Below are 21,825 nucleotides of genomic sequence, written 5' to 3'. Positions count from 1 at the left end.
CCATCCAAAACATTTACTCGTTTGAGATTGACTATGGAAAATGAAAATCAATGTCGGGTTCCTACTGTTATTTGGAGCTCTGTTAGATTTCGCCTCACTTACCCTCCTGGTGACAACAATTACACCAGACAGGAAGTGAAGGGAAATCTGAAGCAGACACACAGACGGGAATAAATATCCTGTATTTCTGTTGAATATTTCCCCTCACTTTCTGTCTGGCAGATTCGTTGTTACTGGGAGAGGAAATGAGGGGAAATCTCTTAACAGAGACTCGGATAGCAGTAAATATCTGACGGGTTTTAGGGCTCGTTCACACCATATGTGCGTGAAAACTGGTGGGAAAACCGCAGATTTCACTTAGAGACATGAGTTTACATCAGTTTTCATGCACATTTTAGTTAATTTTTATGCACATTGACATCAGTTTTCATGTGCGTTAGTAATGTGCTCTGTATATACCAATGATTATTACCAGTGATTATTTCGTGTCAGTTTTTGTCCATGCAGAAAACTGCATTCACGTTGCAGATTCCTGCGTGGAAAAAAAAACGCACGTCGTGGTGTGAACAGGGCACTCTGAGAACCATTTTCTTTCAGCCCTTGCAGAATGCATGCAGAAAAACGTATGTCTCTGCACCATGGCGTGAACAAAGCCTCAGTCATTCCCACTCCATCCAGAACTAAAATGTTTGGCTAGACACTGTAAAGAAAATATGTATTGAGTGAATATAAAAGCTGCCATTGATTACCAATCTTAATTAAAATGTCAGGTTCCCTGAACTTTATGCTAATCCAGAGGTTTTTGTACTTTTTTCAGGCACTGCCCTAAAACGAGTATTCACATCAGTTCTGCATGCCTGTTTGTAAAGGTGCTGGAGCTAGAGGCAGCCAATTGGCATTCCTAGAAATACATCCACATTGGCATCATTCATATTTCTCCTAGATCAGGTTTCTTTTAAGGAAGATTTCCAGCAAGATCTGATCTGTGATTGGAGAGAGGGGAGAATGGGGGGCCTTAAATGCTGCCCGAACAGGCCTGCCTCTTCATCCTTCAGACGTGTGTGTGTTGGGGATACAGAGGGGGAGATGTGCGTGTATTGAAGGTACAGAGGAGCGGATGTGTGTGCATTGTGGGGAATATGTATACCTGCATGCATCAGGGGCACACGTGTATATTGGCGGTACAAAGGGCATTGACATTGCACGCTTTCCTTCCCAGTTCACAGATCAGGACTCGCTGACCACATAACAATGTTGGGTGAAGTTGCTGGTTACTTCCTAAGCTCTGTGTTGTGTCTGGAGCAGAAAGATGTTACATCTTGTGATTTGTTGTCCTCCATCTTCTTCAGCACATACTAACTCTGGCTGGTACTTGGTGATGACACCCTCCCAATACCAAGCCTTTCTGTTTCTTCCACAGGTGTGTGCTGGTGGAGGAGGTGATGGTATAACCCCCCTCCACACATACAGGTGTGTATAGATCTCTTCTCATGTTGCTTGTTACCAGGCTTTGCCATGTTTTTGGAAGCCCAGTGTATTGGCTGCTGAAGCTCTGAATAGAGGCTGGGTTTGTAAAATGATACATCCTGATGCTTCAGTCTGCTGACAAATTCATAAATGGCTCCATACTTCACATACCACACAATACATTGAAATGAACAGCCAAAGTTTATAAATGTGAAGAGAGTACAGAGGCCTTTCAGCCATTGCCAATTTCATCAGAGAAAATTTTGTACAGCCCACACTGTGTTCTCTGATGATTGATACTTATAACGTGGCACCTTTTTGATACTTTGGAGGTCCTGCCAGGTTGCATATTTATTCCATATTATATACATATATCATCATGTACCATATACTTGTTCGGCAAGATCTCTGGGTGTTGCATTATGGGGCATTCCAAGTAACACAGGCAATGCCTTTTAATCAAAAAACTGACTGGTCTTCTTTATTTTCAAAGTACTGATTAAAAATTAAACCTTTGCCAGTCAAGGTGCAGTTTTTCTGTTTGACCCGGATATGTTGTATAATGCATAGTAACTGATACTGCAATGCATGTGACCAGTGTATGGCTCTTCTAAGGTCAGTCTAATTTGGGTTATTCTTGTACTCCTCTTTACAGATGAGTACGATGCATACATCATAGTATCCTTCGTGAACGCCACCCTGGTACTCTCTATTGGTGAGACTGTAGAGGAAGTGACAGACTCTGGATTTCTTGGGACAACCCCAACTCTGTCTTGCTCTCTGCTAGGAGAAGATGCCCTAGTGCAGGTGAGATCCTAGAGGTGATGAAGGATTGGCCGGTTAACATATGATCCTGTTTCTTGGCTGGGGGGGGTTATCTATGTTTACTTTGCTAAAGGGTGCCAGCCTAAGTAGGACTTCTTCAGTTTGTTTGCTGGCCTGTTTAGAGATCTAATTTTAGGCTGAATTTACTTTTCTGAAACTGTAGAAGCCTTTCATACACAATGCAGCTGGTGCCCTAAATAATAATAGGTTATTTTCTATAGTGCCTTTGAGAAGCTACCTTTTTAAAGTGCTTTACAAAGAAAACATAAGAAATACACCAGATAAAACAAAGGGGGGGGGGGGGAGAAGGACAATTGCGTGACTGCTTGTCCAAACACCTGGGATTAGTTAAAGATTGTGTGTGCCCTACCTAAAGCACATCTTTCCTTTTTGATCCCCCCACCCCCGAGTGCAGTTCTTCTGGTTAAGTAGTGGTGTAATGGTTATCTGCTGCTGTTCCTAATTAGAAAGTGTGAATGTGCATGGACGCTGGAAGCGAACACTGACACGTCTGTTCAGTACGATCACTTCCTTATCACTGTTTATTGCAGGGCGGTGCTAATGTTTTATACACAAAGATTATACGTCATTGCTATGTATATGTGGTCAGTCTAAAAGGAGCATCTTATTGGCTAAAATACAGGAAGAATGCAGAATCTTTATGCTGAGGTTTGGTTGTTGCTGGCTCTATCGTCACTTCCTCATACTTTCAATGTGGGGGTAGTAGGGGATAGGCACCATCTTTCTTGGTTCCAAAGCAAGGCTAATCTGTATACTATATAATGGTCAAGGAGTTGCATAGAAACATGTATACGCATAAGAAAATTGGCATTTTTATGATTATCATTATGTACATTTAGGGCTGGGGGAAAAATCAATTTAAATCTTGAATCGAGTTGAGAGGTCAAATCGATTTTATTTACTTTTAATTTTTTTTTTTTTTTATCGCAGATTTTTGAGAAAATCGTCCAGCCCTATGTACATTACATTCCTTTACAGTGGGTCCCTGCTTAAAGCTGTATAGTCTTCCTTTTGAAAGTGGCCCCTTGGGATCCTCTTCATCCTACACATGAGCGCCATAGTCCCATTAATTTTTGTAGGAAGCCGTACTCTTGGTGACCTTCAACAGTCTTGTGATGCACAGCTCCCTCCATAAGAATGGAATTTTTTTATGGTGCAGGATGAAGGGGACACCTGTGGTGATGCTTTTAGAAGAAATGCTGTGCGGCTCTATACAGGGACAGAGGGAAGTATTGGCCTGACTTGGGACATGCCTTTTTAAAAACAACTTGTACCAAACCAATACTAATGCAGATCACTGCTGGGAGACATACAGTAAATTTCCACCACCGTTCCAGCTGAGAAGTGGCCACACAGCTCATAATTCTTCTACACGGGCCTGACTGTTGAGTCAAAGGAACTGCATAAAATGTTTTTGATTTATTTCGGGGAATGGGTCGTGTTTGTTTGTTTATTTTTTTTTGGGGGGGGGTTTGGGACATGATGGTGCTTTTTGTTTCCTGTCCCTAATGTCAATAGCTCTTGGTAAAGGTGATCTGCAGCAACTGTGTGTTTTTATCTTAGGTGTATCCTGATGGAATCCGTCACATTCGTGCAGACAAGAGAGTCAATGAGTGGAAGACTCCGGGGAAAAAGATCATTGTGAAGTGTGCGGTCAACCAGCGTCAGGTGGTGATTGCTCTGACTGGAGGGGAACTCGTCTACTTTGAGATGGACCCTGTATGTACACCCATCTTATATAAACCGTGTTATCTGCTTCACCTTACTCCACCCATATTACCTGCTTCTCTTACCTCCACCACACATGCACTGTATTACCTGCTTCTGAAACCCCCATCCTGCACCTCGCTTTTAACTGTATTGCATGTTTTGAGACTCCAGATTTCCCTCCTCACTTTTATTTTATTTATTTTTTCTTCCTCCAGTCAGGGCAGCTAAATGAGTACACAGAGAGGAAGGAAATGTCTGCCGACGTAGTGTGTATGAGTCTGGCCAATGTACCACAAGGGGAGCAGCGATCACGCTTCTTGGCTGTTGGTCTTATAGATAACACAGTCAGGATAATTTCTCTGGACCCTTCGGTGAGTCCTGGTTGCTGTTTGATGTATTGCGGCTGTTATGTGGACTTCTTGCCGCGGTAGGCAGCTGCCATGCTCTTGTCCCTCCTCCTGAGTGCTTTGTCCTTCTTTTCCTCTAGGACTGTCTACAGCCTCTCAGTATGCAGGCCCTCCCTGCTCAGCCCGAGGCCCTCTGTATAGTGGAGATGGGAGGGGCAGAAAGACAAGATGAGCTGGGAGAACGAGGCTCCATTGGCTTTCTCTACCTTAACATAGGACTTCAGGTGAGAGGTGGGCAGGATCACAAACTGCATGTGGTGGTGCAAATGAAAAGATCAGAACAGATGGAATTACCGTCCAGCGCGGATACCTTGGTTTTAGCCTTTCTAATTGTTAATTTTGTAATAAGAATTCAGGTGCCAAAGGTTTCCACTCTAATAACATAACATTATTTTATTTTTTTTTATGTTTTTATATGCCTCACAGTAACTTTCTCATTCTTCGGTTGTGTACTTTTAATGAAGAAAGTGTAATCTGCTGTGCAAAAAATATAACTAAATTCATTAAAGCAGCCAGCACTAAAGTATAGGATTTACAATTCACCATTTTTTTATTAAGTGCACTATTAGTATTATACAGGATTTATATACCAAAACTAAAGTGGGGAAAAAAAACTCTAAAAAGTGAAATGGCACTTAGAAGAGCAAGCTCAATGGTAAATATGACTCGTACTCGGAAGGGTGACCCAACACTTGGCGCTAACCATTGTGAATACAAATGCAATATTCAATAAAAATTATAAAACGCGAAAAAAAAAACCAAAAGTGAAATGACACTCTAATTTGAATTTGTACAATTTTACAATACAATCAAAAAATAAACCCTCAACAACACCAAATGCCTCCCAAGTCTCACCAATACAGCAGGTACATAATAGAGAAGCAAGTAACAATACGGCTAAGAAATAGCATTACAAGATACACCAAACCTCTTAAAGTGGATACTAATATCCTGAATCAAGTGATATCATTGTAAGTGAACTAGACACCGATTTACCCCAAAGCTTATCAAAAAAAGTAGGTTTCTTCCGCAGTTCAAAGGTAAGCTTGTTTAACCACCTCAATACCGGGCACTTTCACCCCCTTCCTGCCCCATGCCATTTTTCAGCGCTGTCACAATTTTCTATGACAATTGCGTGGTCGTGCTACACTGTGTACCCATATGACGTTTTTATCATTTTCTTCACACAAATAGAGCTCTCTTTTGGTGGTATTTAATCGCTGCTTTTTTTTTTTTTTTCTAAAGTTTTTGTTTTCTTGTAAATAAGTAATTTTTCTCCTTCACACTCTGTCATTGTGAGGCGATGAGAGCCGATTACAGACACTTCCCTGTTTACAATGTGATCGGCTGTGATTGAACACAGCCAATCACAGGGTTATAGAGCCGGGGTCGCACTGTCCTAGCGGCACAGTCGCCGCGCTGTGTGCCCATTCTGTCAAGACATCATATGACATCCACCCAGAATAAGCCACAACTCCCCACCGTCATTTGACGGTGGGCAGGCGGCAAGTGGTTAAAGGGAGGCTATTATTAAAGAGGAATATTAGTTATTCACTGTTGAGCTCGCTTTTCAGAGTGTCTTTTTTTACTTTTCACAGGTTTCATGTTTGTTTTTTTATATATTTATACTGCTGCTTGTCCCTGCTCATAAATGTCATTTTGCAAAGGGAAAACGCTTTGCTTTTTAAACTGAAACTTCAAGCACTGGAACTGCAGTATTGGCGGTTTACTGTGGATCTGTGGAGCAGTAGCTCCTCCTGGCCTCCACTAGAGGGAGCCCAATGGACAACCAGAGTCAAAAAGCTCATTGATCTGGATAAAGTCTGTCTCTAGCCTTCCCTTCACATGAGATGTAAACAGCTATCTGACTGTAAAGGTCGGATATTTTAGTTTTCATCAGCAAAGCCATTCTCCCTAGCAATTCAGAAATGAGCGAGAATCTCAGATAAGTGCTGAAAGTAAACTTTAACCTCAAATAGAGCTGTAACCTTAAAGTGACGCTAAACCTTTTGTCTTTTTTTTTTTTTTTTTTTTTATATATATATATATATATATATATATATATATATATATATATATATATATATATATATATATATATATATATATATATATATATATATATATATATAACATTTCATACTTGCCTCCTGTGCAGTTCGTTTTGCACAGTGTGGCCCCGATCATCGTCTTCTGGGGTCCCCCAGTGGCGCTCGCGGCTCCTCCTCACAACGGTAAACCCCCTAGGAGAAGCGCTGTCCCGGGGGTGGTTATCTTGCAGGCCCACTCCTGAGTCCAGCATTTGCGACTATAGACACAGAATGCTGGACTCGGCCCTGTGGCCCGCGTCATTGGATTTGATTGATTGCAGTGCAGCCATTGGCTCTCACTGCTGTCAATCTATTCAATCAAGAGCCGAGAACCCCGGGCAGAGAGGAAGAGCGTTTCTCCGCCACGGGATCGAAGGGCTCATAGGATGCATTAAGGTGAAAAAACATGAGGGTTTACAATCCCTTTAAGGTTAACCTGAATCTAGCTCTAATATTATTATTTTTTTTTTTTTTTTTTTTGTTCCGTAACCCACCTTTCTACTTTCACAGATGCATACTTGCCTCCATCTGATGCTGTTTTTCCTGTTTGTTTACATTCAGCAGTGCAAATCTTCACGGTCTTGGCTGTGCCTGTGCGTTACAGAAGTTTATGGGGTTGTAATGCACAGGCATGGCCAGCTGAAGATTTGCGCTGCTGGATTTAAAAAAAAAAAAAAAAAAAAGACTGGCTGTTTTTATGTAAGTGTGTATTTGTAGAGGAAAGCGGATGATTTGGGGAAGGGAAAATGCACCTTTAAAGTGTTACAAAACGCACAACCGTAAAATCCGTCTGCATATACAGTAACGCATGGTTGTTGTACTCACTGTGGAACCTAAGGGGTTAATCCTCTGCATTGTGTAAAAAGGCTGTTTGATCCTGTCTCCTGATCCTCCCCTTCTTTCACTGACTCCAAAACATGTCCTGATGGGACAGAGCCTTTGGAGTCGGGCTGCACATGCTCAGTTGTGTATTGCTAGTTTTTTTTTTTCTTGGGAGAGTGCATGTAATCAGCACAGGGCCAATCTGCACTTTCCAGACATGTCAGACAGGGTCTTGAGCCCTGCAGCCTCATAGGACAGCTCAGTGCAGTATAAAAATTCCTCCTACAAGCTTCACCAGGAACAGATATAAGTCACAAGATTGCTATATAATGCTGATGAGAAAAGATTTTAAGCAGTATGTTTACTAAAAGAATTGCATTTCCATGTACTGTGGGAGACCAGATATAGTGAATGCAGGGTCCTGGGTTTAGTAACACTTTTTAAAGTACACTTCTCCTTTTAAGGTGAAAATATACTATTACCTTGAGAAAATGTTGTGTGAATTTAGCTTTATCACTTTTTACTATGCATTATGCACTATGCAATAGCTGTGCACCCAAACCATATGCTCATCACATCCCTTATGTTATTAGTGTTATGTTTACAAAATAATGGAAAATTGCTTCCTCTCTCCGTAGAACGGAGTACTGCTAAGAACCGTGTTAGACCCGGTAACAGGAGACTTGTCTGATACCAGAACCCGGTACTTGGGTTCACGGCCTGTCAAACTTTTCCGAGTCCGGATGCAAGGTCAGGAGGCGGTGAGTATCTGAGCACTTGGGTCTCTATTTTTTATGCAGGTTTCCTGTGCATTATGTTTGCATGCTCTCCCTGTATTGGCATTAGTTTCCTCCGGTTTCCTTCCACACTCATGTTTGTAATTTAACCCCTGGACGCTGATGGTACACAAATATGCGACCTCTTGGCAGGCTGGGCCTTGGCGCAGAGCGGACGCATGTTTGCAGACACAGCTGTGCCGAGAGCGCACACCCTACGCTCCCGGCACAGTTACTGTCAGCTAACGGAAAGCTCCCAGTTTCTTCTTGCGATCGGGAGCTTTCCAATCATGTGGCTGCTGTGAAAGCCAGTCACGGCGGTCACATGACCATAAACCCGGCCCCGCCTCCTAGCATCTGAAACCCTTTAAAGGGCCAAAGGGTTAATTGGCTCAGCTGAGCACACCTAAGATGGCTGCCTTGCCTCCTTAAAGTGGTTGTAAGGGCAGAAGTTTTTTTTTTTTATCTATGCATTAAGATAAAAATCCTTCTGTGTGCAGCAGCGTGCCTGCCCCCCCCCCCCCCCCCCCTCCTAAAACTTACCTGAGCCCCCTAGATCCAGCGATGTTGCAGCAGTGATTCGGCTGTCCAAGACTCCCCTCATTGGCCAGAGCCAATGGCTCCTGTTTGTCAGTCAGCCAATGAGAATAGAAAGGGGGCCGGGCCGTGGCTCCGTGTCTGAATAGACACAGTGAGCGGTGACTCTGCTGGGGTGCCCCCATAGCAAGCTTGCTGTAGGGGCACTCAACAGGAGGGAGGGGCCAGGAGCACCCAAAAGAGGGACCCGGATAGCAGAATCCAGGCTGCTCTGTGCAAATCCATTGCAACAGAGCAGGTAAGTATGACAAGTTTTGGTATTTTTAACTAAAAAAAAAAAAAAAAAAAAAAAACTTTACAATCACTTTAAGCGCTTTGAGTCCCCAGGAAGAAAAGTGCTACAGACATACAAATCTCTGTATTGTGCACCCCACATCACTGCCTGCCAATGTAAACTGGCAACATCCTCTTCAGTTTTTCTCCCCACTGGCTTGAATCAAGCTGTTCCTTCTCGCTCCTAGCTGGCCGTTGGTCATCTCCTCCTCCTTTTACAGGTCTTTCATTTTCAGGGTTGAATCTTTACCCCAGTTCCTCTCTTTTTATGGCAGGTGCTTGCTATGTCCAGTCGCTCCTGGCTCAGCTATTCTTACCAGTCCCGCTTTCACCTGACACCGCTGTCCTACGAGACTCTGGAATATGCGTCTGGCTTTGCGTCTGAACAATGTCCGGAGGGTATTGTAGCAATCTCAACTAACACACTAAGGTAAGGGAGCTTACAAAATAAATTCATATTTATTTACATAGCAGAACATTACTTGTGATTTTGCCTTTTTAAAGATTATATTTATTTACATTTTTGATGTAGTGTACAGGTAAAGGGTTGGTTCACCTTTTACCAAAAAACAAAACTGCCTGCGCAAGTAAGGGCCACCTGTTTTATTAAGGCTCGGTTCGCATATATGTGAATCGGACTGGCTTTCAATAGAACAAGTTCACACATGTCTGGGGCGGCCGTGGTCCGTTTCTGAAAAGGGTCCGGTTCCATCTATGGGAGTCTCTCAATTCAGGCTTCAGGAGGCACACACACACACCCAACCCCCCCACCACCACCACCCCAGCAAGGGCATTCAACTTTAGTCAACGCTGCACAGTTTTAAGGCTAGGTTCACACATGTCTGGCTGCAGTTTGCAATCCAGTGCAAATTTTTACTTGAAATACACTGTATAAATGACACTGGCAGGGAAGGGGTTAACACTATGGGCGATCAAATGGTTAACTGTGTTCCCTCAGTGTGTTTTTTAACGGTGTGGGGGATGGGCTCACTGGGACAACACAGATCGCTGTTCCTGATCACTAGGAACAGCTGGTCTCAGTGTTGTCCCATCAGAGCGGGGATCCACCTTGTTTACATAGGCAGATCCCCATTCTGCCTCTTTGTGGAGCGATCGCGGGTGGCTGGCGGACATCGAGGAGGGTGCACCTTCCAGAAAAGGCCTGATCAGCAAGTGGGAAGACATTTAAACTAATTTCCCTATTTTTTTTATGCACTGTTTACACTATCAAAGGATGTTTTAATTTTGTGTTCTTGTAGATTTAGGCCTCGTTCACACCATGGTGCAGAGACATCAGTTTTTCTGCACGCGTTAAAAAAAAAAATCAATTGGTTCTCTGTGCCCTGATCACATCACAATGTGCGGATTTTTTTCTGTGCAGGAATCTGCAACGTGTAAGCAAACTGATGTCTGCAAGGGAAATCTGCTCGGTTTTCATGCAGGTATGGTGTGAACGAGTCCTCATCCTTCATATTGCCATGTTTGAAGAAGAGATTCAAAATGACTGTGATCATATTGTCTATCAGATTAATTAACCTGGCACATTTTGTTATTTGTAGTCCTATTATGACCTTGTCTCATCCAGCACATTCTTTTTCATGAGAAAGGGAGGGGGGTCATGTCTCCACAGAGCTAACGGGACACACAAAAGAAGTGGAACGAAGTGCCAGCACAACCATTCTCACACAAACACGAGTATCTCTCTAAAATCGCTTACATTTTTCCCATTTTTACACAACTCATGCATATCATTCACTTTCTTTTAGCTCTCTTCAAAATTTCCCTGCTTAAAGCAGAAGTCCAGCCTGAGCTTGTTTTGGCTGGGCTTCTCTTAAAGGTCACAGGAGTGCAATCCGTTTTGCACTCCTGTGACCCGTTTTCAGCAGAGAGCGGTCTAAAATCCGCTCTCTGCTGGCGTCAAGTTCAGTCCAGGCACCGAGTCATCCCAACTTCGTAAGTCTTCAGGTGCCTGGACTGTTGGCAGTCTCAGCCTCTCAGCGAGCCTCTGAGACAGCCGCTCCCCACCCCTCCACAGCTCAGCGCGCCAATGTGTGGAGGAGCAGAGCTGCTGATTGATAGTCAGCAGCTCTCCTCTCGGGGAGCACTGAGAACCGAGCCATCAGCGGTGTTCGATGGTTTGGTTCTCGGTGAAGAGATGCTGGGGGACAGATGTAGCATCGGACCAATACTGCATCCACCTAGGTAAGTATGATTAGGGAAAAAACCCCAAACCCATACTTCTCCTTTAAATTCATTTTACATCTCTTAATTCTGCTCTCCTTATTTTGTTCTCTGATATACCTTGCATCTCATGTATTGTAATCCTAATTAGCCACTCAACCGTTATCACAAGCCTGTCCCACTGGGAGACCCGAGCGACCAGCCGTCCGTCCGTCTAGGGTCTCTGCTAAAAAATTGTATATAATGTTTGGGGGTTCCAAATAATTTTCTATCAAGAAATACTGAATTTGTAAACAAGTGTCAGAAATAGGCTTGATCTTGAAGTGGTTAATTTAATGCCTATCATGACTGACCAGTCCTTTTTCTCTTTCTACTTGTGCCTATACCCTCCCTGCTTCTAATCTACTATTACAGCGGATGTGTGCTTCATATAACATGTTAACAACACTATCCTTCCCTTATCTATAACACTTCTACTGTAGACAGTGACGACATAACATATATAACCACCAATCAATACAGTTCCTTTGTCCCGCGAAATGCCTTAATGATCAAGGAAGTCTGATAACTCAAATGTAAGCAAAGGTTTTACCTCCACCAGCTGATTATCAGAAACTCCCAGACTGTCTGTCTCAAGCTCCTCGTTTTGGATTCTCAGGGTCTCCTGTAAATCCCCCTACTGGCTGGCTCACCAACTGTTCTGGGATTTTATAGATGGGCAACTCCTATCTTTATTGATTCCAAATTAAAAAATAACTACTGCAGTAGGGAAAAGACACACAAAATACTCAGATTCTTGCCAAATAACTGGTCTGTTTATTTAACGCAATTTAAATAGTTTTTTGTTTTTTTTTTGTTTTTTTATACACATGATTACTTGGGTATCACATTAATATTGCAATTGTACTTTTATGATAACAAGGGGCGTAACATAGGCAGGCCAATTCTATTAAGGACTCGTATGTAGCATTCATATAGAGTTGCCGTTGTGCATCTTTCACCCATTTTCTTAGTGACAGGGGTGGTGGATTCCCAGTAGAGATGCTCAGACACCAGGTTTTTATCCGGAAGTACGAGTACCGATACTTTCAGTCAAGTACTCGCCGATACTTTGCAGGACGCTTTGCGTCCATAAGTGAATGGGCGCAAATCGCACTGAAAAGGATTACATGCAATTTGAACAGCAATGCTATTCGTTTCAGAATCGCATGCCGTTTCCCCACTGCGCCTGTGTTGAACCAAGGCTTGTCATAGTGATTTCAGCCTGGGTTCACACAGGAGTAGTGTGAGAAACCGCATGTGATTTGGACAGAAATCGCACTGCATTGCAGTTCAAATCGCTTGCAATTCTTTGCGGTGCGATTTGCGCCCATTTATTTTGTATGGAAACAAATTGCACCTCAAAGTATGGGAAGCATTTTCACAAGTATGAATACGCAATATCTCCACTGATATCTTTGCTTTCCTAGTTTCCAGTGTCTAGGAATACCCTAGCAGCTGTGAGGAAAAACCTGAGGCAGCTCTTCTTGTTTTGAGGTCAGTGCTTTTTGTTGAACTATGTTTCTTTCTCTGTGCAGAATTTTGGCGTTGGAGAAGTTGGGTGCAGTGTTTAATCAGGTGGCCTTCCCTCTTCAGTACACCCCACGCAAGTTTGTCATCCACCCCGAAAGTAGCAATTTGATCATTATAGAAACTGATCACAATGCTTACACGGAAGCCACCAAGGCTCAGCGCAAGCAGCAGATGGCAGAGGTGAGTGTGTGGGAGGGATGCATGAAAGATTTCCTACTGCTACAAATCTGTGTAATAAGGACCCCGGACCATTGTGCTTTCGCCATCTGAGATGCTCCCCAAGGCACTTTTCACTATGCTTTGATAAAATAGATTTTTTTTTTTTGGCTTTATTTTTGTTTTGTAGGAAATGGTCGAAGCTGCAGGAGAGGATGAACGAGAACTGGCAGCAGAAATGGCGGCAGCATTCCTTAACGAGAACTTGCCCGAATCGATCTTTGGAGCTCCCAAAGCAGGCAATGGGCAGTGGGCGTCGGTCATCAGGGTTTTGAATCCCATCCAGGGAAACACACTGGACCTGGTACAGCTGGAGCAGAATGAGGCGGCATTCAGGTGGGGTTGATCAGTTCAGTGTGTTGTCGTTCATTTGCGAACTGTCTGTTCTGGCTGGTAGCTTTTTAAAAATCGGTCTTCTCATCTGCAGCGTGACTGTGTGTCGGTTCAGTAACTCCGGGGATGATTGGTATGTCTTGGTAGGCGTGGCGAAAGATCTTATACTGAACCCGCGTTCGGTTGCTGGAGGATTGGTGTATACCTACAAGTTGATAAATAATGGGGAGAAACTGGAATTCGTACACAAGGTATGTACAGATGAATATGAGCGGGGGAGCATCTGCCTTGTGGGAGGGTCATCTGACTGAACTTTCTCTTCTCCATTCAGACCCCAGTAGAGGAAGTTCCAGCTGCTATTGCACCCTACCAGGGGCGAGTCCTGATAGGGGTGGGCAAATTGCTGAGGATCTATGACCTGGGAAAGAAGAAGCTTCTGAGGAAGTGCGAAAACAAGGTGAGTGTGAGCGCTCCCACCATGATCAACTTTCCAGCTGTGCTCAAAGACTATATCTAATTTAACTTTTTACAAATTTTTTTTATTTTTTAAGCATGTTCCAAACTTCATTGTGGGGATCCAAACTATTGGACACAGGGTGATCGTGTCAGATGTCCAAGAGAGCTTGTTCTGGGTGCGGTATAAGCGAAATGAGAACCAACTGATCATATTTGCTGATGACACACACCCCCGCTGGGTGACCACCTCTTCTCTGCTGGACTACGAAACGGTTGCTGGGGCAGACAAGTTTGGGAATATCTGCGTGGTGAGTTAAAGCTGCCAGTGTCATCCCAACATGGAAAAGTGGTGGGCTTTGGAGGGATAGGGTGGAGCTTTGAGATGGCACAAATACAATGCCATCCTAACACTTTCTTGACCAAAGCTCATGGCCAAACACATGCTGACAGTGCTAAGCTTGGTCTGGGCCAAGGACTAATTTGCCAACTACAGCTGTGCTGCTCCTAGTTCAAAAAGTTAAACTGATTGTAAACAATCAGCTTTTAAAGCATTCCATTAAGTTTTTAAAATAGAAGTGAAAGGCTAAACATTTGTGTATAGATATTAAAAAAAAAAAAAAAAAAAGAATCACTCTGAGCTTCCCAGTGAAAGGCTGAGCAGGGGAACTGTGATAGGACAAGCCTGATAATTGGAGGAGAGCTTATGGAGTTGTCAGCACAGATAGAGAAATGACCACACTGTTCTGCTTAGTGTGGTCAGTTTTTAACAGGAAAGCTGAGGGACTGGCAGGAACACAGGGATTTCACACAAAGGAAGTAGTACAAAGAGAACAGGATACTCTTTCCCTACGAGTACATGATACAGCAGGCACATATCAGGGATATGAAATGTTTGGGCAACAAACTTTTTAATGTAAGCCAATGTTTTATTGGCACGGTAAACTGTCCTATGGAATGTCAATGTACAGATTGCAGACACCTAGGTGCTGGTCTTAAACAAAAAAAAAAAAAAAAAAACTTTTCTACACAGTAGAAGCAGCTTGAAGAGCTTTGATGCTGTAATGTATGCAGGAGCCCCATATACTGGAGATCCTGGTCAAAAGACCTGAATCTTTCATATATGATCACATTAGCCAGTTCCCTGTAGCAGGAAATCTGGGAGGGGGGGGGGGGAATCTATCTCTTCTGTAACTAATAAAGGAGCTTTGCGTCTTTTGAGTGTTTTAAGTTGTGAGTTAAATTATCTGATGATGCCCCTTATGGTTCTTCAAAGGTTCGTCTACCTACCAACACAAATGACGATGTGGATGAAGATCCTACTGGTAACAAGGCACTGTGGGACAGGGGACTTCTTAATGGAGCTTCTCAGAAGGTAATTTTTTCTGTTCTATGGTTCACTAGCTGGGGATTGTTTTATTTGTCAGAACCGTGCCCTGACTGTTCCTGTCTTTTCAGGCCGAGGTGATCATGAACTATCATGTAGGAGAGACTGTGCTATCGCTGCAAAAGACCACCCTGATTCCTGGAGGATCCGAGTCCCTGGTCTACACTACTCTGTCAGGAGGAATTGGAATCCTTGTCCCGTTTACATCTCATGAGGTACAGATGGCCTAGTTTTCATGGGCACATATCTTTTTAATTTTCTCTTTAGCTTAAAGTATAAATAAAGGTAAAACTTTGTCTTATTTTAGTTTTGGATAGAGTGAAGAGGGATTAGAACACCTGTCAGTTTTTATTGCGGTCTGTGCCCCCGTTAGGGAGATTCACCCTCTCTACCTGTCCTGTTTATCTTCTGCCGTGAAAAGTAAAAGAAAATCCCAAATTTTGGGTTGTCCCCAGAAAAGTAATAGAGGAGAAATTTTCCATTGGAGATACTAGTTCTGCTGTCCAGGGGGGGGAGGATATTCTCTTCATCTGCAGGAATTTCTTCTCCCTTCCTGTTTGGCTATGGAACAGGAAGTGAAGGGAAATCTCCCCAATTGGACATAGATGGCAAAAAAAAAACCTGATGGATTATAACCCTCCTTTTTATATAGTTGCATAGAAGGTAAGGCTGAAAAAAGACACCAGTCTATCCAGTTCAACCTGTGGTGTGTGTGTGTGTCAATATTCCCGTATCCCTGTATGTTGTGATCATTAAAGTGGTTGTAAACCCCCAGTTTTTCACCTCAATGCATTCCATGCATTGAGGTGAAAAACCTGTAATGCAGCAGCCCCCCCCCCACTGGTACCACTGCTTATGGAAGAGCGTTCTACATCTTTACTGCTCTGACAGTAAAGAATACCTTGCTCTGTCCAGAATTTGAAAAAAAGTTTTGCCTGTATTTCTACTTTAGGAAATCTGTACTGAAATAACATTTGGAATCATTTGCAAATTTTACCTAAAAAAAAAAAATAGCTGCCTGGCTTTTTCCTGTGTCAATAGCACAGAACAAGTATGTAGATCCAGAGTCTGCATTTGCTTTGACATGACTTGAGGCATGCTTGTTCCATTTCAGTGACCCAAAGTATTGAAACCTTGAACATCCAGAAAGCATTTTCATACAGCTCTGTGAGCAATGGCAGCCCAAGTGTTAATACAGGTGAACTTTAATGGCATAATCTGAGATTTGTTTTCATCTCTTGTGTCTCATCAACAGGATCATGACTTCTTCCAGCATGTAGAGATGCACCTGCGTTCGGAGCACCCCCCAATCTGTGGCCGTGATCACCTCAGCTATCGCTCTTATTACTTCCCTGTCAAGGTGAGACTTTTGTGTATCTGGGGATTAAATGCTTTCCTTCTGCCCCATAGCACTTTTACTGCTACAGGGCGGCAGCTGTGGGGTGATTCTGAAACTCCGCCTGCAGGGGGTACGCCGCTTCTGCTGTGATTTTAATTTACAGCAGAAGCTGATCTGCGAGTCCTGGGAACTTGATGTCCTCTTGCACTCGCCGATCGTTGGTAAAACATGGAGAACTGAGATAGGTTAAACAAGGCATATCTCGGTTCTGATAGGGGGGAAGGGACAATCCTATTTCTCTGCAAAGCAGAGATTAGAATCAGTCTCTTCCCCTAGTGAAAGCACCTCACAAAAATACTGGCTGGGTGCACAGTTAACCCTTTGATTGCCCTAGACGTTTAACCCCTCCTTAGCCAGTGTCATTAGTACAGTGACTGCATATTTTTAGCACGTTCCCGGAAATTGTCAATTAGTGTCCAATAGTCCGTCGCAGTTGCTGATTGCCACCGTTTACTAGTATGAAAAAAAAAAAAAATAATTCGGTAAATATATCCCATAGTTTGTAGACGCTATAACGTTCACTTAAACCAATCAATATACGCTTATTGATTTTTTTTTTTTTTTTTTTTTTTTTTTTTTTTACCAAAAACCTGAAGCAGAATGCATATTGGCCTAAATTTATGAAGAGATTTTGTTTGTTTGTTTTTTTTTTTTTTTTTTTTTTTGTTATTGGATATGTTTAAAGTCAAAAAATATTTTTTTTTTTTTTTTCAAAATTGTCTTTTTTTGTTTGTAGCACAATAAACGCAGAGGTGATCAAATGGCACCAAAAGAAAGCTCTATTGGGGGGAAAATTACATACTTTTTATTTGGGTACAGTTTTGCATGACTGCACAATTGCCAGTTACAGTAACAGCCTTTATTGTAAAAAGTTACCTGGTCATGAAGGAGGGGGCAAATCTTCCGGAGGTCAAGTGGTTAACCACCTCAATACAGTGCATTTTCGCCCCCTTCCTGCCCAGGCCATTTTTCAGCTTTCAGCGCTGTCACATTTTGAATGACAATTGCGCGGTCATACAACACTGTACCCAAATAAAATTGTTACCATTTTTTCCCCACAAATAGAGCTTTCTTTTAGTGGTATTTGATCACCTCTGCGGTTTTTATTTTTTGCGCTATAAACAAAAGAAGAGTGACAAGTTTACAAAAAACACAATTTTTACCTTTTGCGATAATAAATATCCATTTTTTTTTTTTTTTTTCTTTAAAACAAATTTTTTCTCAGTTTAGGCCGATATGTATTCTTGTACATATGTTTGGTAAAAAAAATCGCAATAAGCGTATATAGATTGGTTTGCGCAAAAGTTATAGCATCTACAAAATAGGGGATAGATTTATAACCTTTTAATTTTTTTATATTTTTTTTACTAGTAATGGCGGCGATCTGCGATTTTTATTGTGACTGCGATATTGCGGCGGACATATCGGACACTTTTGACACATATTTGGGACCATTCACATTTATACAGCGATCCGTGCTATAAAAATGCATTGATTACTGTATAAATGTGACAGGCAGGGAAGGGGTTAACACTAAGTGGTGATCGAGGGGTTCACTGTGTTGCTAGGGAGTGATTCTAACTGTAGGGGGTGGGGACTCACTAGGGGAGGAGACCGATCGGTGTTCCTCTGTACTGGGAACACACCATCGGTCTTCTCTCCTCTGACAGGACCGTGGATCTGTGTGTTTACACACAGATCCACGGTCCTGCTGTGTTACCGGTAATCGCGGGTGCCCGGCGGACATCGCGTCCGCCGGGCACGTGCACCGGGTGCCCAGTGACACGGCGGGCGCGCGCCCCCTGGTGGGCTGGGAAAGCGAGGCCGTCATATGACACCCGCCACGAGAGCTGCGCCGCCTGGCCCGTCAATTGATGGCCGGCGGTCAGCAAGCAGTTAAAGTGCATTTAAAGCCAATTATTTTTTTCTCTATTTTCCATTTAGGGACATCCTAGTTTCATACTTACCTTGGTGGGTGCTGCATCTGTCCCACGTCACCTCTAGACTGAGAACCGAACCAACAGACATCGCCGATGGCTCGCTTCTCACAGCTCCCTGAGCAAAGAGCTGCTGACTGTCAATCAGCAGCTCTCTGCTCTGCTCCTCCACGCTCACTGGAGCGCTGAGCTGTGGAGGGGCAGGGAGCGGTTGTCTCAGGCTCTCATCTCCTTGCTGAGATGGGTGTCAGTCCAGGCACCTGGTGGATCCATACTCCCATTGTCGGGATGAAGCAGTGCCTGGACTGATTTCTGTGACGTCAGCAGAGAGCTGACTTCAGCTCACTCTCTGCTGAAAACGAGTCACAGAAGTGCAAAACAAATTGCACTCCTGTGATCCATAGAAGTCCCAGCCAAACTAGCTTTGGCTGCACTTCTCCTTTTTTAATGGTTAGGCAACCTCCAGGGTATATTGCTCCCTACAGGAGAAATGGACACTAGGCACAAAGGCATCGGAAAGCATGCCCCTTGAGGTTATGACCCCTCACACCTGCTCAGTGTATCCATCTTCTTGCTGAGCTCTTCTTTTTAACTACATTTCTCAGGAATCGGTGGGACTTCATCGTCATTATGGGCAGTGCTGATGGGTGTTTCTTGCTTCCGAGCAAACAAAGTTGTGCAACTGAGAGCACAGCTGCCAGTTAATGTAGGCGGGTTATGATGGAGTGCTGGGCAGATCATATGCCAGCTTCCAGAAGGAAAAGTCATTGCTATCCTCTCTATACTACAGAGAGCAGGAAACAGGACTGGGAGCGTTCTCTGTATGGGAAGATAATAGTGGCATCCAGTCACACAAACCAAAGCCAACACAGGCTTGAAGTGTTTGTTAACCCATAAAAAGAAAAAATTGATTTCCTGGTTCGTTAACCACTTGCATACTGGGCACTTAAACCCCCCCCCCCCCCCTTCCTGTTCAGACCAATTTTCTGCTTTCAGCGCTGATGCACTTTGAATGACAATTGTGCGGTCATACAACACTGTACCCAAACGAAAATTTTATCATTTTTTTTCCCCACAAATAGAGCTTTCTTTTGGTGGTATTTGATCACCTCTGCAGTTTTTATTTTTTGTTAAAAAAAATTTAAGACTGAATTAAAAAAAAAAAATGTGATATATATATATAATATATATATATATAATATATATATATATATATATATATATATATATATATATATATATATATATTATTTATTTTGTTATAAAATTTTGCAAACAGGTAATTTTTCTCCTTCATTGATGTACGCTGATAGGTGGCAATAATGGGCACTGATAGGCAGCACTGCTAGTTGGCACCACTCGTGGGCATTGATAGGTGGCACTGGCAGGGGGTACAGGTGGGCACAGATGAGGCAGAATTGCCTCTTCCTCTTTGGGACCGATGTCCCTTGCACAACAATTACCGAGCTTTTGTTTACATCATGTGATCAGCTGTCATTGGCTGACAGCTGATCACGTGGTAAGGGCCGGGACCGGCCCCTTACCAGGATCTGTGATCACCCAAGTCTCAGTGACTCGGTGATCACAGCGTGCGCCCAGTAGGGCGCGCGCAAAGGGGAGGCCATCTTATGACGCCCTTTAGGAAATTAAGGTCCACGCTGTGGCCGTCATTCGGCTATAGCGTGGACGCCAAGTGGTTAAAGCAGATTACACAGCACTTGTGCCGTGTAATCTGCCCCCCTCTCAACTGTAAAAAAAAAAAACCTGAATCTGCCACTTCCTGTATGGCTTCTCTAAACAGACCATGAAAATCAGGGCCCCCCCTCCTTCCTGCCTGTCATCTTGTGTCTGTGTTTCTCTGGCCATGGTGTGTTCTCCTGCTTAGTGTGGTCATTTTTTAATAGGAAAGCAGAGGGACTGACAGGAGCACCAAGGATTTCACACAAGGGAAGCAATACAAAGAGAACAGGATACTTCCTCATACAAGTGCATGGTGCAGTAGGCACATATCAGGAATATTACGTTTTTGGGGTAACAAACACTTTAAGAAGATGTCTGTTTTTGAGTCAGAATGTCATACACTTTTTAGGGTACAAGAGGGCCAGAGTTGAGAAATGCTGCAGCAAGGGCTCATTCATTTGGGTGGATGGTAAAAGCAGGCACTTGAGCCAGAGTTTTAGCACCCACCTAAACTAGGGAATGCAGCCGTGGCGGCTTTGCTTCAGAGCGTCCCAAAAATTACACAGCATCACTGTTTCAGCAGCAGGTTTCGCCACCAAATGTGACCCCCTCCTGTGCGCCCTGGAAGTGTCAGATCATGTACCTAGTACGTGATCTGAAGCAGCAGTGCCACCTTGCCACGATATAACTGTTATACTGGCGGCAAGTGGGTAATGTAGGTTATAAATGGAATGGAGTGGATTTTCTTTCCCTTTACATTGTACAATTTTTTTTTTTTTCCCTCAGAATGTGATTGATGGAGATCTGTGTGAACAGTTCAACTCCATGGAGCCGATTAAACAGAAGAGTGTAGCAGAAGAACTGGACAGGACGCCTCCTGAAGTCTCCAAGAAACTTGAAGATATTCGAACCCGTTACGCTTTTTAATGTGAGACTAACGTTAGCAGGGCTCTTCACCTCCCCCCTGTTAATTTTTATTTTTCAACGATGGGTCCGCCGATCTCAATGTGTGGACAACTGCCATGCAGGGACTTGTGGGCTGAATTCTGTCAGCATGTAATGGCGCTGCTGGGTCGGGATTACGATATGTGTACAGTGTGTAGTGGAGCCATCTATCCTTCCCATCGGGTGCATCTTGTAAATAGCGTTTTTTGTAAAATTATATTTTGTTTTTTGTTTTTTTTTTTTTTTTTTTAATTTGATGTTCAGTCGATTTGCAGAACACTTTGGAATGGCACCTTCTGGCTATCTTGTCCGACTGAAAGCAAATAAAAGATGTTTTTCTACCCCTTTTGTATTTTATTGGCAGGAATGAAACAGCTTTGTTAAATAACAAATGGTCACAACCACCACTTGATGATGAAACCGTATACAGGCATTACCCCGCTTTACGTACCCTCACTTTACGTACACTTGCGAGTACTGACACATTGGTGTTTATGGGAAATCTTGGTCAGCTTGACATGGCACTGCTCCTGAACCGACAGGGACACCAAGCTTGGGGAGCACCAAGAGGGGACCCAGGACTACTGCATATCTGATTTTGGGGTCGGCCAGCTTGCCCAGGTAATCTACCATGTAGTCCTGGGTCCCCAAGTTTGGTGTCCCTGTCACTTATGGTTCAGGAGCAGTGCCATGTCAATTTGACCAAGATTTACCATAGAGCTGAGCTAGTGTAT

General features: G+C 43.3%; 1 protein-coding gene across 1 annotated transcript in view; it reads left to right on the top strand.

Moving 5' to 3' along the window:
- SF3B3 (splicing factor 3b subunit 3) overlaps positions 1–21,432 on the top strand; it is a 33,624-nt gene extending 12,192 nt beyond the window's left edge. The window contains exons 12-26 of the mRNA XM_073605656.1: positions 2,123–2,274; positions 3,877–4,032; positions 4,239–4,394; positions 4,511–4,654; positions 7,981–8,103; positions 9,264–9,418; positions 12,747–12,921; positions 13,088–13,293; positions 13,385–13,541; positions 13,622–13,747; positions 13,842–14,054; positions 15,020–15,118; positions 15,202–15,345; positions 16,386–16,490; positions 20,933–21,432. Coding sequence (XP_073461757.1) covers positions 2,123–2,274; positions 3,877–4,032; positions 4,239–4,394; positions 4,511–4,654; positions 7,981–8,103; positions 9,264–9,418; positions 12,747–12,921; positions 13,088–13,293; positions 13,385–13,541; positions 13,622–13,747; positions 13,842–14,054; positions 15,020–15,118; positions 15,202–15,345; positions 16,386–16,490; positions 20,933–21,073 — 2,252 coding nt within the window. The 3' untranslated portion in view covers positions 21,074–21,432. The remainder of the gene's footprint in view (positions 1–2,122; positions 2,275–3,876; positions 4,033–4,238; positions 4,395–4,510; positions 4,655–7,980; positions 8,104–9,263; positions 9,419–12,746; positions 12,922–13,087; positions 13,294–13,384; positions 13,542–13,621; positions 13,748–13,841; positions 14,055–15,019; positions 15,119–15,201; positions 15,346–16,385; positions 16,491–20,932) is intronic.
- Positions 21,433–21,825: the final 393 nt, after the last annotated feature.

The sequence above is a fragment of the Aquarana catesbeiana genome, linkage group LG11 (genome assembly GCF_042186555.1).
Source record: "Aquarana catesbeiana isolate 2022-GZ linkage group LG11, ASM4218655v1, whole genome shotgun sequence".
NCBI lineage: Eukaryota > Metazoa > Chordata > Amphibia > Anura > Ranidae > Aquarana > Aquarana catesbeiana.
This window is presented reverse-complemented; position numbering and strand designations above follow the sequence as displayed.